We start from the raw sequence: 19,883 nt of genomic DNA, 5'->3' as shown, positions 1-19,883 counted from the left end.
CATGATTAATGTCAGATCATGACAGTTGAGCTGTGTGGGATTGTGGGTAATGTTTCCGTGACGGTATTGGCGTGATGATGTCATCACTGCTGTACAGTGAATACAGCAGAAACCTGAGGAGACTGGAAAACTCTGGAACCAGGAGAAACCTGATCCGGATCACCTTACACCTGTGTGCCTCCCAGAGTCCGTCCCTGCAGTCTGCTGCTACCCTGCAGCATGGCCGACACCGCGGCCCGGAGGACACACCAGGACGGACCACGCACTCTGACGGCTGGGCTGGGTCCCAGACTAGGGCCAGGATCAGGTCCCAGACCAGGGCCAGGATCAGGGTCTGGGCCAGGTCCAGGGTCAACTGGGACAAACCGTGTGTGGATCTCTCTGATCGCAGGTTAGTGTCGATGTCTCTCACATATGATCATGTGATCAGGTTTGAATGTGGATCAAAGCTTGTGATTGGTCTGATGATGAAACAGAAACATTGTATCAGCTGTTGTTGATGGACACTTTGGTGTCCTCATGAGGACATACGTCTTAAATACAAGGTGCAAACATAAAAGAACATAAACAAAGGCGGCGGCGGTGTTTGTTGTTGTTTGTTGTTTAATGATCAAAGCGCCGCTCATTTGCGTCTTTTCACCGAACTTCACGACATTTTCCTCAGTTTTCTCGTTTCCCAGCAGCGCGTGAACGTATCGCAGAGCTCCTACTTGTTGATTGGCTGTTGTTGCTATGGGAGCGGCTCCCGTTACTATGGTTACGCATGTCTTAAGGAAGGATTGGTTCAATCACAGTTTTAGACATCACAGGCGTCCGCAGCCGCATCTATGCTAATGTGCTAACGTTTGTCTGTTAACGGCGAAGAAAACGCGGCGGGGGGCGGGGCAACAAGCCCGTCCATGACCGAGGAGCTGCCGCTAACACTGACGGCAAACTGCGTGCCAAGTTTGATAACTTTGTAAACACTTTATCGTCACGTAACTACTGTTAGCCTGCGAGCGGCTAACCTTTTAGTAGCCGCAAGAGTTGGTGAGACTGTGGAGGAGGGGGAGTCCGGCACTTCCGGTCCTGTCGACCAGTCTATGATGAGCGAGGACCCGGAACTGCCCGGAGCCGCCGAATTTATCAAAGGTACGAGACTGAGATTCGCGTCAAGGACTCAAAGAAAAGTTAATAAAATGCATTCAAGCTAAAATATATTGAAAGTAACCGCTGCTACAAAGACTTAAAAGACAGTTAAAGTTTATTTAAACTCATCACAGATACTGAGACTAACCTTTGCTACAAAGCCTCAAAAATACAGTTAACAAAGTTTATTCAAAAAAAGATACTGAGACTCAAAAATACAGTTAAAGTTTATTCAAACTCACCAAAGTTACTGAGACTAACCTGTTCTACGATGACTCAAATAGACAGTTAAAGTGTATTCATTTGTTCATTGTAATGCAGTGACACAGTTATGAAGTCACTTGACAGTAACCAGATTAATGTCTCACAGACATGAGGACCTGCAGGAGACATTTAAAGTCCTCGTCCTGGGTCATAAAGACCTCAGTGAGTGAGTGAATGTCTCACAGACATGAGGAACAATAAAAATCATCCTGTTATGTTGTTCATGTGTTCATTACATCTAAACTGGATTAGTGTGACTCACTCAATTTATGAATGAATGAATGTTTTATCTTCAGTTAAAAACATGATATGTCTCTCATGATAACAAGATATTTACTGTTTAATTCTCTCTCTATGTCTGTCTCTCTGTCTGTCTCTCTCTCAGATCGTCTGTACTTTGCCACGTTACGCAGTAAACCTAAAAGTACAGTGAACACTCACTATTTCTGCACCGATGACGAGTTTGTCTATGAAAAGTAAGTCAGTCACATGATCTCACAGTGACCTCACAGTGACCTCTCATGACCTCACAGTGACGTTCAGTGTTAGTTCTCGTTTAAGTCATTGTACAGACATATTCACTGTCTGTCACTAGTGTCCTCTCTAACAGTGTGTGTCCCCTAGTGTCCTCTGACAGTGTCCATCTGCTCTGACAGTGTGTCCTCTCTGACAGTGTGTCCCCAGTGTCCTCTCTGACAGTGTGTGTCCTCTCTGAGAGTGTGTGTCCTCTGACAGTGTGTGTCCTCTCTGACAGTGTTTCCCCAGTGTCCTCTCTGAGAGTGTGTGTCCTCTCTGACACTGTGTCCCCCCCAGTGTCCTCTCTGACAGTGTGTGTCCTCTGTGTGTGTCTCCAGTTTCTATGCAGACTTTGGTCCTCTCAACTTGTCCATGTTGTACAGATACTGCTGTAAACTCAACAAAAAGCTGAAGGTGAGTGAGAGACACAGAGACACACCCTCCAGAAGGAATGTCCACAATGCACAGGGAACACAAACACACACACACGCACACGCGCACACACACACACACAGGCTGAGGCAGCATGGTTAGGATGTTATACAGTAACAATTAACTCAATGTTGTCACTGTGTGTGGGTGTGTGTGGGTGTGTGTGTGCTTTCCATGATTGTGTGTTAAATAATGTTGTTCTGTTGCCATGGTGATGACATTCCTCTGATTTTCTGTTGTTGGACAGTGGACTGGTCAGTCTGGATTTACTGTGTGTTTAATGACAGTCATACCTGTAATTATCCCATGATGCACTGGGAAAAAAAACAAAAAACTTGTACATCGCACTTATGACTAGCACTTCATAGTTTGTTCTACTTGAAGCTCTTACTTACTTCTAGCTCTTATTTGTACCCAAATGTTTAAATGCACTTTTGTAAGTCGCTTTGGATAAAAGCGTCTGCTAAATGACATGTAATGTAATGCACTGCTCTCAGGACAGAGGAGTATCTGTGTCTAAATACAGAGAGAAAGTTATAATAGTTATTTATATAGCTATGGTTTAACTAACTGAACTAACTGCAACTGCTATTATTTCCATTAATTGATTAATCTGTAGATTATTTTCTTGATTAATCATTTGGTCCATAAAATATTGGTGTTTGTCAAACCTGGAAATGATGATGTTCTCAAATGTCTTGTTTTGTCCACAAACCAATGATTCACTTTTAATGATTTCTTTGTGATCCAGAGCAAAGAAATGAAGAAATACTCACATTTAAGAAGCTTAAACAATCAGAAAACAATCTTAGTTTAATTATGAAAAAAGCTTCAAACCGATTAATCGATTTATCAAAATAGTTGTCAATTAATTTAGTAATTGATTAATGGGTGGATGGAGTGGCTCGGTGGTTAAGACTGGTACCCTGTGTGCAAAAGACTTCATGGTCACAAGTTCGACTCCACCCCTGGTACTCAATTCCCTTCTAAGTCACTTTGGATAAAAGCGTCTGCTAAATGACATGTAACGTAATTAATAATCGATTAATTGTTTCAGCTCTACTAAATTGCAGGGTAAATGTATTTGATGCATAATTTGAATTTTAATTAATTTGTAATGTTTCATTTTGTTTTTGTCCTCCGTATGCTGTTGCTCCTGCTCCTCCTGCTCCTCCTCAGTCCTTCACTCTGACCAGGAAGAGAATCGTTCACTACACCAGCTTTGATCAGAGGAAACGTTCTAATGCGGCCGTTCTAATTGGAGGATACGCTGTGAGTTGTTTTTTTTCTACTTCCTGTTCCTGTTTGAGTCTTCATAGTACACAGGGTCATCCTCTCCTTCCTCTTCAAAATAAAAATCTGCACTTATTGTATTAATGTTTAATGATCAATAATTATTGGTAATAATACATCATTAACTTTATTTGTTGAGTCAGCTGCCCCCTGCTGGTGACCGAATTTTCGGTCCATCGCTATGATGATGGAGCGAAAATTCGACAAAAACATTTCAGCCAAATAATGATCCAGGCTGTGTTTGACACAGAGAAGAGAAAATAGAAGAGAGGCATGCACCCTGAGTCTGATCATGAGATCCTCCTAAATATTTTCATGGATTCTTAATTTATTTATTCTTTGAAGCATGAATATTAATCTTATCATCATCCGCCGCTTATCCGGGGCCGGGTCGCGGGGGCAGCTGTTTCAGCAAGGGACCCCAAACTTCCCTTTCCCGAGCCACATTGACCAGCTCCAACTGAGGGATCCCGAGGCGTTCCCAGGCCAGAGTGGAGATGTAATCTCTCCACCTTGTCCTAGGTCTACCCCGAGGCCTCCTCCCAGCTGGACGTGCCTGAAACACCTCCCTTGGGAGGCGCCCAGGAGGCATCCTCACCAGATGCCCGAACCACCTCAACTGGCTCCTTTCAACGTGAAGGAGCAGTGGTTCTACTCCGGGCTCCCCCTGGATGACCGAGCTTCTCACCCTATCTCTAAGGGAAAGGCCAACTACTCTCCTGAGGAATCCCATTTCGGCCGCTTGTACCCAGGATCAAGTTCTTTCGGTCATGACCCAACCTTCATGACCGTAGGTGAGGGTAGGAACGTAGATTGACCGGTAGATCGAGAGCTTTGCCTTCCGGCTCAGCTCTCTTTTCGTCACAACCGTGCGGTAAAGCGAATGCAGTACCTGTAAAGCGAATGCAGCTGTTCCGATTCTCAGGCCCATCTCCCGCTACTCGTGAACAAGACCCTGAGATACTTGAACTCCTTCACCTGGGGCAAGGAGTCATTCCCTACCTGGAGAAGGCAATCCACCGGTTTCCTGCTAAGAGCCATGGCCTCAGACTTGGAGGTGCTGATCTTCATCCCGACCGCTTCACACTCGGCTATGAACCGATCCAGTGAGCGCTGAAGGTCACAGGCCGACGAAGCCATGAGGACCACATCATCTGCAAAAAGCAGCAACGAGATCTCAAACCTGCCAAACCACAGCCCCCCTCCCCCATGACTGCGCCTCAATATCCTGTCCATGAAAATCATAAACAGGATTGGTGATAAAGTGCAGCCCTGGCGAAGGCCAACACCCACAGGAAACAGGCCTGATTTAGTGCCGAGAACCCGGACACAGCTCTTACTTTGGGCGTATAGGGATTGGATGTCCCTAAGTAGTGCCTCCCTCACCCCATACTCCCGCAGCACCTCCCACAGTATCTCCCTGGGAACCCGATCATATGCCAGGTCCACAAAAAACATGTAGACTGGATGGGCGTACTCCCAGGCCCCCTCCAGGATCCCTGCAAGAGTAAAGAGCTGGTCCGTTGTTCCACGACCAGGATGGAATCCGCATTGTTCCTCTTGAATCTGAGGTTCGACTACCGGTCGAGCCCTCCTTTCCAGCACCTTGGAGTAAACCTTACCAGGGAGGCTGAGAAGTGTGATGAGTCTTTCGGTACTGACCCCCGACCTCCATGCAATGTTGAAGAGACGTGTCATCCAAGACAGCCCCTCCACACCCAGCCTTTCCATTGTGGCATTGTTTAACCACCTCAGTGACCTCCCTCAGGGAGATTGACGATTATCCCCCATCAACTTCCCTCTCCACCGTCCGGTTACCTCCTCAGTCGAGGTCAACAGCGTCCCATCCTTACTGTACACAGCTTGGATGGTCCCCCGCTTTCCCCTCCTGAGGCCCCGAATGGTTTTCCAGAAACACCTTGGTGCCGATCGATAGTCCTTCTCCTTGTCCTCTCCGAACCTCTCCCATGCCCGCTGCTTTGCGTCTGCCACAGCAGAGGCTGCGCCCTTCAGGCCCATCAATGCCTTGCAACTGCCTCAGGAGTCCTCCGGGATAACATATCCCAGAAACACACCACGAGGTTCAAGGGTTAGCGCCCCTTGAGGCACCTAAGGCCCTGGAGCCACAGCTCTCCGCTACAGCTTTCACAATAGAGGCTTTGAACACTGCCCATTCCGGTTCAGGTGCAGGTGGTGTGTCCACAGGAGGACGACGAAGAGGCCACAGGACTTTTCGTGATAGACCCGGCCACCAGGCGTTCGCTCACGGGCCCTCTGTCTGGGCCTGGCTCCAGGCGGGGGCCCCGGGCTTCCTCTGTCGTTGTTTCATGGGGTCTTTGAACCATTCTTCGTCAGGCCCCTCCCCTGAGACCAATTTGCCTTGGGAGACCCTCCCAGGAGCACTAGGCTCCAGACAATACAGCTCTCAGGATCACAGGGACACTCAAACCTCTCCACCACGATAAGGTGATGGTTCCCGGAGAGGGAATATTAATCTATAATATGATATACTTGACTTTAGTGAGGTAAATACACACAGTCCCAGCCATAACAACATTACATTTAAAAAAAACAATGAGACAGAATTAGCAGAATTATTTCTTTCAGTGTTTCGTTTCGGTCAACAGTTTTCATGTCAGTGAAACCCTAAATAAGAGTGATGTGTTTCAGGTGATTTACCTGAAGAAAACTCCAGAAGAAGCTTATAAAGCTTTAATCTCTGGATCCAACGCCCCCTACCTGCCGTTCAGGTTAGTGCACTGACTTGGTCTCACTGTGTCTCTGTCTCTGACTCTCTGTCACTGAATCTCTGACTCTCTGTCACTGACTCTCTGAATCTCTGACTCTGTCTCTGACTCTCTGTCTCTGACTCTCTGTCTCTCTCTGTCTCTGTCTCTCTGACTCTCTGACTCTCTGTCTCTGCAGAGACGCATCCTTTGGTAACAGCAGCTACAGTCTCACACTGCTCGACTGTCTTCAGGGGATCAGAAAGGTGAGTTCACTGTCTCTGTTCTGATTGGCTGCATGGATGACATCATCACTGTCACCTGTATGATGTCATACGTCAGGTGACACATTTATAAAAAACATGCTCAGTTGAGAAGGATTGATTTAGTAACAACTAGTGCTGTCAGTTAAACGCGTTATTAACAGCGTTAACGCAAACCCATTTTAACAGTGTCAACTTTTTATCGCGAGATTAACGTTTTAATTTGGTCTAGCAAACTTTGTAGTTTTTTTTCACATGCTGTTGCAACAACTAGTAACAGAAAAACTACAACACCACACCGGATCTATCTGGACCGGAAACAAAACAATGCGATTAATCGCAATTAAATATTTTAATCGTTTGACAGCACTAGTAACTACTGTAGGTCAGTGAAGGTATACACTAACTGTGTGTGTGTGTGTGTGTGTGTGTGTCAGGCTCTACAGCACGGCTTCTTTGACTTTGAAAGGTTTGACGTGGATGAGTACGAGCACTATGAGGTCAGAGTTCACATCATTAAACATCAACACAGCAGCTGTTCAGTCTGACAGTGTTTCAGAGTAACAGTGTTTCAGAGTAACAGAGCAGCGCCCCCTCTGGCTGCTCAGTTACAGTGTTAGTCTCCGCCTCTCTGCAGCGTGTGGAGAATGGAGACCTTAACTGGATCGTTCCTGGGAAGTTTTTGGCCTTTAGTGGACCACACCCCAAAACCAGGGTGGAGAATGGTGAGTTCAGGGACACCTTTATGTGTTAATATATACATGTATTCATTAAAATATAATAGAAGTTAATAGAAGTTACACCTGTGCTGGCCCCGCCCCCTGCAGGTTACCCTCTCCATGCCCCTGAAGCGTACTTCCCGTACTTCAGGAAACACAACGTGACCTCCGTGGTCCGTCTGAACAGAAAGATCTATGATGCCAAACGCTTCAGTGACGCCGGCTTCAACCACCACGACCTGTTCTTCGTGGACGGCAGCACGCCGAGCGACGCCATCACACGCCGCTTCCTGCACATCTGTGAGAGCACAGACGGCGCCGTGGCCGTTCACTGTAAAGGTCAGGAGGTCACCAACGCATTGATGTTTTCTGTAAGGTCATGTGTGAGGTCATGTATGAGGTCATCTGTGTGTGTGATCATGTGTGAGGTTATGTGAAATCTTGTATGAGGTTGTGTGTGAGGTTTTGTGAGTATAATGTTGTGTGATGTCATGTGACTCTGCAGCCGGTCTGGGCAGGACGGGTACTCTGATTGGCTGTTACATGATGAAACATTACCGCTTCACGGCGGCTGAGACTATCGCCTGGATCCGGATCTGCAGACCTGGATCTGTGATTGGACCACAGCAGAACTTCCTGGAAGAGTCAGTCTTTCTCATTGGTTGTTGTTTTAAACTGTTTCTGATTAACAATCAATAACCTGATCAGAACCGTGTGTGTGTGTGTGTGTGTGTGTGTGTGTGTGTGTGTGTGTGTGTGTGTGTGTGTGTGTGTGTGTGTGTGTGTGTGTGTGTGTGTGTGTGTGTGTGTGTGTGTGTGTGTGTGTGTGTGTGTGTGTGTGTGTGTGTGTGTGTGTGTGTGTACAGGAAGCAGGCAGAGTTGTGGTTGCTAGGTGACAGTGAACGCTCCCAGAAGACCAAGCTGGAGGAGAGGGTGGGGTCTGATCTCATCACCAGTATGAACAAGCTTACCTTAAGCCCCACCCACAACAACCATCTGCAGGAGGTCTCACAAACACACACACAAATGGCGTATTTCCACCAGCTCTGCTCGCCTCGCCACGATTAGGTTGCATCTCCACTACAAAAAAGTACCTACTTAACGTGGGCGGAGTCATCACTGCATGGCTGAGTGAAACTGCGGTGACTTGTTTTATACGCGAGACACACACACACACTAGTGTCACTGACTAGTGACTTTACACCACACTTCTGTGGTTGTTGGAGATTAACCCATGTTTTTAGGATTGTTAAGTAGTTTTAACTTATCTACAATTCAGCACTGTTCGGCTGGATTTCTGTCCACGCGTCTCCGGATTACAGCCTCCTACTCCACAGACTACAGCGGCAGCAGTCTGTGATGCCACTCGCGATCGCCGACGCTGTCCCTCCTGTTAAATATAGAGGTTTCCCTGGTAGTTGTTGGAGATTAACGCAAGTTTTTTGGATTATTAAGTACTTTTAAGTGATCTACACTTCACCGCTGTTCGGCTTGATTTGTTAGTGGGACGTCTCTTCCTGTGATGGGACTCTGGCTAGTCAGTGGCCGGCAGTCTGACAAATCATTGCATAGTACCTACCTAACCAAACACACATACTCTAAGGTGTTTTTTTCTCCTCTAGCCAGTAGAGGTCACTGATGCACTGACTCTGACTCAGGGAGACAAACTGAGAGCCTTAAAGAGTCAACGTCCTTCTCGCTCTGCCACCACAGGAGCACTCAGGTAACAACACACACACACTCATTGCATTCCCTAACTTTAAAGGGGACATATTATGCAAAATCAACTTTTTAACCATTTCAATACTTATATTTGGGACTCTGGAGGCCCTACCAGTCGCTAAAGTGTGGAAAAAGAATACTCAGTCATGTTTTCGTGGTTCCCCCTTAGTGTAAGTATAGGCGATAAAACACTTGATGTTGAATTCCCTGCGCTTATGACGGCAGCATGCGCATTTCACCGCGAATGTTACCACCCACCAGTAAGTTTACTTCGAGAGCTCCACCTTAGCTCCACCTTGTCCCTGCGAGAGTGCAGGCGAGGGAGGAAGAGTGGTATTATGTCAACACGGAGGGAGTGTGCTGTTGGTGGCTGCACAGTGGATCACAGTGTTTTACACAAACTTCCAGCCACAGAGGATTTTATATATGAAGCTAATGTGCCGGATAAAGTCAGCAAACGTGTGTTTGTGTGTTCGCACCACTTCACATCAGACTGTGGCCAGCGGTCGCTGTATTTAGTCAGCGAGAGTATTTCACCGACGTACAAACACACACATTTTTAAGAAAAGGTCACATAGAGCTCATAACTGACCATTCTGACACGTCCTAATTAAAAATATTTGTTCAGTACGTCCTCCATGACCGGAGCACAGACTCAGTCTGATACAGTCACATACAGCAGCAGTTTATGCAGCTGTGATCAGTGGTGCTGTCCCTAAGTGTTTTTAACTGATTTACAGTTTGCAGTGTTCGGCTTGATGCTTATGCAGGACGTCTCTTCCTGTGACGGCACTCTTGCTGTTTTCTGCGCACGCTGCCATGTTGATATTGTCAGAGAACTAGTGGAGGGAGGGGGGGAGGAATGGAGCTGAGGGAAAAGGATCTGAGTGAGTGAGCGCTGTAAAGAGGACAAATCAGAAACCTCCTGGAAGAAGTGGCTGTGTGTTTGCCTGTGTCTCATTTGCATGTAAAGGGACCATGCACAAAACCGAGCGTTCTGAAAGGGGCGGGTTTAGCAGGGTTATTGAACAGCTATGATACTTCATCCTTATAGTATTTTGACCAAAGCATGTCACTGACATGTTCATTAGGACACCAGAGAACTATTTTAATTGGGGAAATAGGGTATAATATGTCCCCTTTAACCTAAACCTAATTCTAACCTTAAAAAAGCCATTTTCGGGGTTTCACAATGTGAGGACCAGCTAGAATATCCTAAATTCCTTAAGTTTTTTGGTGCTCACAAAGATACCCATACAAGAACACACACACTCATAATCTCACACACGCGCGCACACACACACACACACACACACACTCTGATTGTGATGTTTGTGTTTCAGAGAGATGAAGATTCACAGCAGGTCAATGACTCAGCCACTCAGGTGACTCTTCCTTTTCATCACCTACTCCTCCTCCTCTTGACCATCACCTCCTCCTTGCCTAATCAACTTATCAATAAATGATCATTACAGGTTATCGATGGGAGCGGGTCAAGGCCCCCCCTCCCCTTTGAAGTCATCCAGATTCCCATCATCCTCTGCTTCTGCTGCAGCCAAGAGGATCGGGAGGAGCACACCCCTCTCAGGGTCAAACATCAGGAGGTCAGTGGCCTTTTCCTCCTCATCCTCACATTCAAAGCAGACACCACTCACTCTCCCACACCAAACTCCATAGAGAAAATCAATTATTTTAACATCACACACACAGGAGTTTTTGATCCACTGCTGCCTCCATCACTAAGTTCTAATGTCTTATTATGTCACTTCAGTGTTTGAAATCCTTTGTTCAGATTGACCTCAGTGACACAAAGTGACCACAAGAGGCAGCAGAGCTCCTGTGTCACCACAAGCTAAAATCACTGCTTTTCTCTATGAGGTTTGGTGTGGGAGAGTGAGCGGTTTACAGTGATATAAAGATGTGAACTTTACTCGTCATCAGTCAGATTTGATTTAAAGATGTTTTTTTTTTTAACCATGTTAATAGTCAAACAGAAGGGGGTGGGGCCACAGTGATCAGCTGACTGTGGTGGCACCACAGTCCAAACTGACGTGTTTATCACGTTTGTAATGAGTGTGTGTTGTATGTGCCCCGCCCCCTGCCCCGCCCTCAGCTCACCACTCAGCTCCCGATTGGCCAGCTCGCTCAGTGACCTGCAGGCTGCAGTTGTGGAGGAGGACACACCCTACTCCTCCCCTTCCTCCTCCTCTGTGTCTCTGGGCCCCTCCCCCTCTCCCCTGGCCCCACCCTCTCTCTGTCGCTATGTTAATGGCCCTATCAGCATGCAGCATGAGGTCAACAACAACAGTGGTCTGTACGGCTCTGCTGCGCCCCCTGCAGGTGCTCCTTACATGACGTCAGGACGATACCTGAGCCGCTCCATACCTGTAAGTCATACCTGTGACCCAGCAGCAGCTCAGCCCCGCCCCCCTCACACTTGTTTACAGTGGGACCTCACTTCTGGTCCTTTAGAAGTTCCGCCCCCTCATTAATGACAGGTGTTTGTTTGTGTCTCAACAATCAAATAGTGTGACCTCTGACCTTTGACCTGTCTGTGTCCTCCAGTCTCTTCAGTTTGACTTCATCCACTTCTAAAACATCACATGTGACCTAAGGACTCATTACCCACAATCCTTTTCTACTGAATGTGACATCATCACGTGAGGATGAAGACGACGACGAAGATATTTTTATATTTGTATTTTGTGAAGAAGAAATTTATTTTTATTGTAGATAAAATTTAATAATGTACTGAAGGATCAGCTGATGTCCGTTGTCATGGTTACACTCTTTTATAATCTACACTCAAAAGGAGAGAAGAAAAAGGAGGGACTGAAACTCAGGGCGGGCGTGTGTGTGTAAGCATGAATGTTAGCATATGTGTAAGTGTGAATGTTGGCGTGTGTCTGCAAGTGTGAATGTTAGCATGTGTGCAAACATGAATGTTAGCATATGTGTAAGCGTGAATGTTGGCGTGTGTGTGCAAGCATGAATGGTTGTGTGTGTGTGTGCAAGCTTGAGAGCATGCGTGCAAGCTTGAGAGCATGCGTGTAAGCGTGAATGTTAGCATATGTGTAATCGTGAATCTTGGCGTGTGTTAGTGTGTCTGCAAGCATGAATGTTAGCGTGTGTAAGCCTGAATATTAGCAAGTGTGTTAGTGTGTGTATGCGTGAATGTTGGCATGTTGGCAGTCTGTGTCCCTCAGAGGACAGTTTAGCTTGATGCTAATAGTTTCCCTCTGCTTCCAGTCTTTAAACTAAGCTAGGCTAATGACGTTTTGACTTCCTGTTTGTGAAGATAAGCCTCTGATTGGCTGGCTGTAGGTCAGCTGATTGTGCTCTACCTCCTCACTTTAGTTGTATTGTACAGGAAGCAGGAAAAGGTTTACAGCCAGTTTCAAAATAAAGCATCAAACAGATGAAGACAATAGCAATAAAGCTGGTCAGAAAATGACACGTTACAGTTTCGCTACAAAATAAAACAAAGTGCCTTAAACCCTGAGGTTTGCACAGGGCTTTTATTTTGAAAGGATTTTATTTTTCCGTGCTTCAATAACGAGTGTGGTTTTATTTTCTCATCAGACACAAAATAAAGTCTTTTTTCTTCTCTTTCACTTTGTTGTAAATATCTGAACTCACACACACAGAGGCCCTGAAAGCATCGCCTAACTCTGGTCACATGATATCATCATCTTTTAAACAACACTGTAGAATATAAAACAAGGCAATCAGAGATGATAGATTTCACCCCATTCACGCAACAACCCTCTGTCGGCCTCTGTTGGTCAAGTGCAGAAACACAGAAAGACAGATGGACACAGTACAATGAACTCTGAATCGATACAATGTAACAGAGTCTGCCTGTCAATCAGTGACACACTGTAAACTTTAAATCTATGAATAAATATTTACTTTATGATCTCGACAGGAAGGTTGTACACTGTAAAAACTACAATTTGAAAAACAGACACAAGTGTTTAAAGTTACACTGTAAAACATTACACTAGTAACAATTATTATTTCATAATTTACTGACAAAAACTTTAACCGAAGAAGGAAGTTTGTTAAACTTGGGTTAGGTTAGGGTTAATCCACACACACACACACATATACACAGATTGAATGTTTTACAGTGTAATTGCAGGTTGCTGAGTGTCCCGCAGAGGGCGCAGTGTTTCACAGATCACACACACACAGGGGGGGTCGGGGGCGTTTGTTTAGCTGGATTCACTGTCTTTTCATTCTGTGTCTCACTGAAATACACAGACACAAAGAAGACACTGCTCTTCTCTCCTTCACCAGCTCTTCACTCCTTCACCAGTTCTTCACTCCTTCATAGATTTATTATGTCTCCTTTCATGTGCAGCAGCAGCAGCTTCATCACAGGTGAGACTTTAATGTTTATTCATGTATTTGTTTCTCTGTCAGAGCTTCTCTCACACAGCAACAACAACTGTGTGTGTGTGTGTCTTTTGAATGGGCATGTGACGATGAGAGGTCGTGACCCTTTGACAGTTGATGTCTGTGATGTGATGATGATTGACAGGTGAATCTATGTCTGAAGAACAACAGTACAGACACTTGATAGAGTGGGTGGAGCCTGCAACACATCTATCATAAATATATTTTCAGTCTTTTTCACAGATCTGAGATTGTGTCCTGGTGTGGACAGAGGACTGAGACACTGATTAACCTGGTCTCATGTCAGTGTGAAAGACACAAGATAAAAGACGTTTATCTTCTGGAGTCTGATGATTAAAAGAGCGTTCACATCAATGTCCTTCAAAAAAACAAACTAGTCTATTTTCTTTAAGACGACTCGACTAACCAAATCTGCGTCAGATAAAATCTACGATCTCTACGTCACATGTTCACGTCTTTATCTCACTGTTACACAGATGTATGTAAACCAATCACTCTCCTTCACCAAGTCCATAGAGAAAATCAGTGATTTTAGCTGCGGGGACACAGGAGCTGCTGGTCCTCTGCTGCCTCGTGTGGTCACTTTGTGTCACTGAGGTCAATCTGAATAAAGGATTTCAGACACTGAAGTGACAAAATAAGACATTTGAACTTAGTGATGGAGGCAGCAGTGGATCAACAACTCCTGTGGGTGTGATGTTAAAATCACTGGTTTTCTCTATGGACTTTGGTGTGGGAGAGTGAGGGGTTTACAAACTTCAGTTTAACAAAAACTTAAAAATTCACAAACTTGTTTTGTTTACTTGTTTGTTTTCCTCAGCTGTGTTGTTGATGTCGTCGCTGTGTGTTCAGAGTCTCCGTGTCGACGTATTTCCCAGAATGCCTCTGTTCGCGCTGGGCGAGCATCATCAGCTGATCTGTTCTCTTCACGACTGTCCCACGATGCCGAGCTTCTCATGGTCGCTGCTGGAGGACCGCCCCCTGACCGCCTCCATCAGCAACAACGGGACTCGGTCGGTGATGACCTTTGACCCGGTGCTGCCAGAGCATGAGGGGGCGCTGTTGTGCAGGACAGTTTGTGGAACAGAGAAGAAGCAGATCATCACCAACGTCCGGCTTTTCTGTGAGTTTCTACAAAATGGCCGTAACGGCATCATGTGACCACCTGTGACCTCTGACTTCTTACCTCTGTGTCCCTGCTGCAGCTTTCCCATCAGCCCCGGTGATCAGGGGGCCGAACCAGCTGAGGCTGGGGGTGGAGTCAACATTGACCTGCCAGTTGTCTGATGTTTACCCAGCGGAGCTGCTAAACCTAACCTGGTCCACCGGGAACAGAATCCTGCAGAGTACGCTTGGAGAACCTGGATCCAGTTCAGTCCAGTCTGAGCTCAAGTTCACTCCTCAGAACCAGGACTCTGTATTGAGGATCAACTGCAGGGCCACGCTGGATCTGCTAGAACTGCCAGAAGAGACCAGGAGCAGAGAGAGCAGCGCCTCCTTTAGGATCGTTTGTAAGTTCTCGTTCTGAGTCCAAAGTCCAGAGTCCAGAGTCTGAATCCTGAATCTAAATCCAAAGTTCAGATCCTGAATCCTGAATCCTGAATCCTGAATCTTGAATCCTGAATCCTGAATATAAATCTAAATCTAAATCCAACCTATGTCTGGATACTGCCCTTTCAATCATGAGTGGTTTAAGTTCTGGTTCAGTTCTGTTGTGATTTAGTCTGGTTCTGGTTTTGGTTTTGGTTTTGGTTTTGGTTTTGGTTGTGATCCTGTTTCCGGTTCTGGCACTGGTTCAGGATCTGCCTCAGGATCTGGTTGTGGTTCAGGTTCTGGCTCAAGATCTGGTTGTGGTTCAGGTTCAGGATTTGGTTGTGGTTCCACAGATGCTCCAGTTGTGAAGTGGATCTCAGAGTCTACATTGGTGATGGCGGGTTCGCCGCTCACGCTCTCGTGTTTGACGGAGGGAAACCCAGAACCGAGTGTTCACTGGACCTTCAGGACGGCGGAGGGCGGGACTCTTCCTGGACGTGGAGGACAACAGCTGGTCTTCACTGCGGTCAGTTTGTCCAACACCGGAACCTACGAGTGTGAGGCCAGAAACAGTGAGGGACATGCGAGCGCCGCTGTCAACGTTACCGTTCATGGTGAGTGTGACGTCTGTATGGTCATTAGGCCCCTCCTAGATTTGCCTGTCTCCACCTCTAACACTTACCCCTCCCACACACAGCTCCACCCACCAACACATCCATCACGGTGAGTGCAGGTGAGGATGTGGTGGAAGGTCAGCAGGTGGACTTCACCTGCCACTCAGAGGGAGCTCCGCCCACCACACTGGTGCTGAGGAGAGAAGGGGTGGAGCTTCATAGAACTGACCCCACCTCTTCCACACTCTTCTTCCGACTTTCATCTGCACTTGTAGAAGACTCTGCCCACTACCAGTGTGAAGCCACGAACCAGTACGGTTCTCAGCTGGTGTCCAGATCCATCAGGGTCAAAGGTCACACACACACACACACACACACACAAATAATCAATCAATAATAATAATGATGATGATGAATAATAATCAGTGCTGGGTCAGTAATGATTTGGCGCCTCCTACAGTCCACCCTCTGCAGGTTCAGGTGAGTCCACATGTCTCACACGCAGAGCTTGGTGCAGTTCTGGTCCTGACCTGTAGAGCCTCCGGATGTCTACGCCCCCTCACCCTCACCTGGAGGAGGACGCAGCAGGAGGACCGGACTGTCCTCCAGAGGACACAGCAGGAGAATGGGACTGTCCTCCAGAAGACACAGCAGGAGGACGGGACTGTCCTCCAGAGGACGCAGCAGGAGGACGGACTGTCTCTACTCCAGCTGAAGGACCTGGACCTCCAGGATCAGGGGGGTTACAGCTGTGAGGCTGAGTGTGACTCCGTCTTCAGGACCAGAACCACCTGGGTCCAGGTCTACTGTGAGTCTGACACTCACCTGACTCAGGCTTGACCTGCAGTGACCTCACATTCTACATCCTGTCAGACAGGAAGTAGAATGATCTTTTTTAAATTAAATCTTTTTGTTTTTGTGTCTGAAATGTCTCACTTAACATTCCTCTGAGGTCGTCCTGCTCCAAGGTCAAAGGTCAGAGTCTCCTTAAGTTGTTGCAGAGAGAGAACATTTCCTCCCACACACACACACACGCACACGCACACGCACACACACACACACACACGCACACACTCTCACACACACATGCGCATATAGACACGCAGACACACATACACACACACATGCATATAGACACACAGACACACACATACACACACTTTTTAAATGACAAACATTAATAATCTGTTTTGGGGGACAGTTGAGGTTTTTTCACATGTATTAATGTGTCCACCGTGTCCCCACAGCGTTTGTTTCTGACCCGACTGTGAAGAACCCCGGTCCTGTCCTCCTGGGTCAGGAGGCGGTCCTTCAGTGTGATGTCATCAGTGTGTTTTCAAACAATCAGCTGAGGATCCAGTGGCTGATGGAGAACATCACACTGTCGTCACAGTCCTTTAGCTTCTCTGAGTCTCTGCACAACGTCTCGTCTGTCCTACAGTACCACGTCCAAGTGGACCGACCCATTCTGACCTGCAGGGCGGAGCTACTGACGCAGGACGGAGACGTGTGGAAGTTCAGGACCACCAGTGTCCCTCTACATGTCCACTGTAAGTCAGGTTAAGTTAAACTCAGACTCAGGTTTTGATAATCTCAGACTCAGGTTTTGATAATCTCAGACTCAGGTTTAATCTCACTCTGGATGTGTGGCAGATGCTCCGAGGAGAACGTCCATCATGGTGAGTCCAGGTGAGGACGTGGTGGAGGGTCAGCAGGTGGACATCACCTGCCACTCTGACGGAGCTCCACCCACCACATTGGTGTTAAAGAGGGAAGGGGTGGAGCTTCACAGGACTGACCCCGCCTCCTCAATGCTCTCCTTCAGTCTCTCATATGCCCTGCTGGAAGACTCCGCCCACTACCAGTGTGAAGCCTCCAACCAATATGGATCCCAGCTGGTGTCCACCTCCATCAGTGTCAAAGGTCAGCTTAGGTGTGTGTGTGTGTGTGTGTGTCTGTGAGCCACTTATGTTTATCTGCTTAGTTTCCATTTACACACACTCACACACACACTCATTCACTCACACCCACTGAGACACAAATACACACATATACAGACAATGAGTCACAAACTAAAACCAATATCTGATCATGTGAGTGTGACATCATCACTCTAGCTCCTCCCAGAAACACCACAGTGCTGGTTCTGCCGTCCACTGTGGTCCAGGAGGGTCAGAACGTCACCGTGTGCTGCTGGACCATCAGTTCTCCACCGTCCACCATGATACTGAAGAAATTGACCAACGGAACCGAGATGTTCTCCTTCAATGGAACCTTCTTACTGGTCAACGTCAGCACCAGAGACTCTGGTCTGTACCAGGTCAATGTAACTAATGAGCTGGGACACCAGGTCCAAGTGTTCAGGATCAATGTCATCACAGGTCAGTCAGACCACTACAGACCAGACCAGACCAGTTCAGCTGTAATGTTCTGTTAAACATATAGTTTCCCCTCATCCACAGAGAGAAGCTCCGCCCCTCCTCCTGCGAGCCTCAGCGTGGTCATCATCGTTAGTGTCTGTGTTGTGGTGGTTGTAGCATCATCTGCTCTGCTGCTGGACCACCTGAGAAGATCCAGGAAGACAGGGTTCTATCAGCTGCCTCAGTCTCCTCCACCCACTGCCTGAGTGCTGATGCACCAACCATGTGACTCATTTCCCAGCATGCTCAGTGGTCTGCAGCTGGGAATCAGAACCTTCTGGAACATCAGAACCACCAGAACATTCAGAACCACTAAAACCCTCAGAATCATATGTGATTGTATACTTCCACGCATATGTCTTGTGTCAAAGTGCGCGGAAGTATACAAGGGCCTTTAAAATCACCAGAACCTTCAGAACCTTCAGAACCACCAGAACCACAAGAACCACCAGAACCACCAGAACATTCAGAACTAATAGAACCTCTAAAACCATAAAGCACCAGAACCTACTGGACCGTCTGGACTGGTGTTCATCTCTCTGTTCACGTCTTCAGCCTGAGACTCGTTTCTCTTTCTCTCTTTAGTGAGAGTCTTTAAGACACCTCAGCTGGTAACCATGGAGATGTCTCAGCTGGTAACCATGGTGACACTTTCAAAGCTGAGAAAACATCAGAATCAAAAACAGTGAGACCGAAGAAATGTGTCTGTCTTTTGGTCTCATTGTTTCTCTGTCTCCGAGTGTCTGTGTGCTGATGTTGTCTTGTGTTTAACTTGTGTCCTTCGACTGTTTCCTGTCTCTGTCTTAGTGACACTGAGCAAATGTTTTACTGAGTGACCTCTGACCCCTGGTGGACAGTGACAGTGTTGCAGATTCAGCTAAAACTCTGTGTGTTGTGTGTGTCTGTGTTTCTCTCTCTCTCTCTTTGTCTCTCTGAGTGTAGTTGTCTCTCTGTGTCTCTGTCCAGTCGATGTTTATTTTTTTCCATTTGTGTCTCACTCACTGTGACCTCTGACCTCTGGTGTGTAAGACCTGCTGCACTCTGTCTTTTTAATGCTCTGGAATTTCCTGCTGCTCTCTGTTTCCTCTCTGATCCAAATGGATCCTGATCCACATTCTGAGGAAGCTCTGAATCTGGATAATCAATTTAACTGCCTGTGAAGAAGATCCTGGTCCTGGTCCTGGTCCTGGTCCTGGTCCCGGTCCCGGTCCAGGTCCTGGTGCTGGTTTTGTACCTGTTGCTGGTCCCAGCCATGCTCCTGTTCTGGTGCAGAATAACAGATAGAGCCCAATCACCATGACCTTATGTCAGTATGTCCCCATAGTAACCATGCAGTTACCACGGTAACAATGGGCACTATCGTTACCACAGTAACTTGAGTTACTACTAAAAAGACCACTGATGTAGATATTTCAAAATAAAGGGCTCATGATTCTACTGCCCCTTTCATAATAAAAGTCTTGTTGTCATCGCTGAGCAGTTTGTAAAGACAGATATTTTCCAAATAAAAGTCTTTCATAAAAAGATCCTGTCTCTCATTCACTCCATGTGCGTGTGTGTGTTTCTGTCATAAACACTGACCTTGTCAAGACCAAAACCTGGTCCTAATGAGGCAGAACCTCATGAACACACACAAGGATTTTGTTTTCATGGAAATGTGACACAATAAAAAGAAGGTTAATCTGTGTTTGTGTATGAGCCACATGCAGCTCTGACTCCCTCTGCTGGTGACACACATCAGCTGTCAGTTTGGTTGTTTTGTTGTTTGTTGTTTGATTTGTTGCTGTTTTGTTATGTTGTTGATTTAATTAAATAAACTGTGCTATGCTCA

The 19,883-nt window shown here is 46.6% G+C and overlaps 2 protein-coding genes across 6 annotated transcripts; both read left to right on the top strand.

The window, feature by feature from the left end:
* Positions 1-131: 131 nt before the first annotated feature.
* Positions 132-12,486, top strand: cdc14ab (cell division cycle 14Ab). Of its 4 annotated transcripts, none has more exons than XM_044043944.1 (16): positions 132-391; positions 1,778-1,868; positions 2,247-2,322; positions 3,520-3,612; positions 6,304-6,383; positions 6,559-6,625; positions 7,060-7,122; positions 7,260-7,347; positions 7,450-7,680; positions 7,847-7,985; positions 8,208-8,346; positions 8,964-9,064; positions 10,407-10,448; positions 10,539-10,667; positions 11,189-11,450; positions 11,629-12,486. In XM_044043944.1, the coding sequence occupies exons 1-16, from the start codon at positions 220-222 to the stop codon at positions 11,656-11,658; spliced, it is 1,803 nt and encodes a 600-aa protein (XP_043899879.1). In that variant the 5' UTR covers positions 132-219; the 3' UTR covers positions 11,659-12,486. The 4 variants fall into 4 exon arrangements, with proteins under 4 accessions (XP_043899879.1, XP_043899878.1, XP_043899881.1 ...); XM_044043943.1 differs by having other exon boundaries at positions 134-391; positions 11,177-11,450; XM_044043945.1 differs by lacking the exon at positions 132-391 and adding an exon at positions 776-1,131 and having other exon boundaries at positions 11,177-11,450.
* A 701-nt stretch (positions 12,487-13,187) lies between these two features.
* Positions 13,188-19,578, top strand: vcam1b (vascular cell adhesion molecule 1b). Of its 2 annotated transcripts, none has more exons than XM_044043296.1 (10): positions 13,188-13,449; positions 14,306-14,608; positions 14,691-14,996; positions 15,372-15,632; positions 15,716-15,985; positions 16,093-16,440; positions 16,880-17,182; positions 17,286-17,321; positions 17,458-17,555; positions 17,750-17,919. In XM_044043296.1, exons 1-10 carry the CDS (start codon positions 13,410-13,412, stop codon positions 17,855-17,857), a joined length of 2,073 nt encoding a protein of 690 aa, XP_043899231.1. In that variant the 5' UTR covers positions 13,188-13,409; the 3' UTR covers positions 17,858-17,919. The 2 variants fall into 2 exon arrangements, with proteins under 2 accessions (XP_043899231.1, XP_043899230.1); XM_044043295.1 differs by adding an exon at positions 18,095-19,578 and having other exon boundaries at positions 13,190-13,449; positions 17,286-17,555; positions 17,750-18,013.
* The last annotated feature ends 305 nt before the right edge of the window (positions 19,579-19,883 follow it).

The sequence above is a fragment of the Solea senegalensis genome, linkage group LG14, assembly GCF_019176455.1.
Source record: "Solea senegalensis isolate Sse05_10M linkage group LG14, IFAPA_SoseM_1, whole genome shotgun sequence".
NCBI classification, from domain to species: domain Eukaryota; kingdom Metazoa; phylum Chordata; class Actinopteri; order Pleuronectiformes; family Soleidae; genus Solea; species Solea senegalensis.
Note: the sequence above shows the minus strand (reverse complement) of the source record. Positions and strands in the feature narration are given on the sequence as shown.

What these genes read in the sequence shown, in the direction of transcription:
- cdc14ab (XM_044043943.1), top strand. Translation starts at nt 220, where the DNA reads ATGGCCGACACCGCGGCCCGGAGGACACACCAGGACGGACCACGCACT. An exon ending in AACTCAACAAAAAGCTGAAG is followed by an intron (nt 2,323 to 3,519) that starts GTGAGTGAGAGA and finishes GCTCCTCCTCAG; the next exon opens with TCCTTCACTCTGACCAGGAA. An exon ending in CAGCAGAACTTCCTGGAAGA is followed by an intron (nt 7,986 to 8,207) that starts GTCAGTCTTTCT and finishes GTGTGTGTACAG; the next exon opens with GAAGCAGGCAGAGTTGTGGT.
- vcam1b (XM_044043295.1), top strand. Translation starts at nt 13,410, where the DNA reads ATGTCTCCTTTCATGTGCAGCAGCAGCAGCTTCATCACAG. An exon ending in CGCCTCCTTTAGGATCGTTT is followed by an intron (nt 14,997 to 15,371) that starts GTAAGTTCTCGT and finishes GTGGTTCCACAG; the next exon opens with ATGCTCCAGTTGTGAAGTGG. An exon ending in TGTCAACGTTACCGTTCATG is followed by an intron (nt 15,633 to 15,715) that starts GTGAGTGTGACG and finishes TCCCACACACAG; the next exon opens with CTCCACCCACCAACACATCC.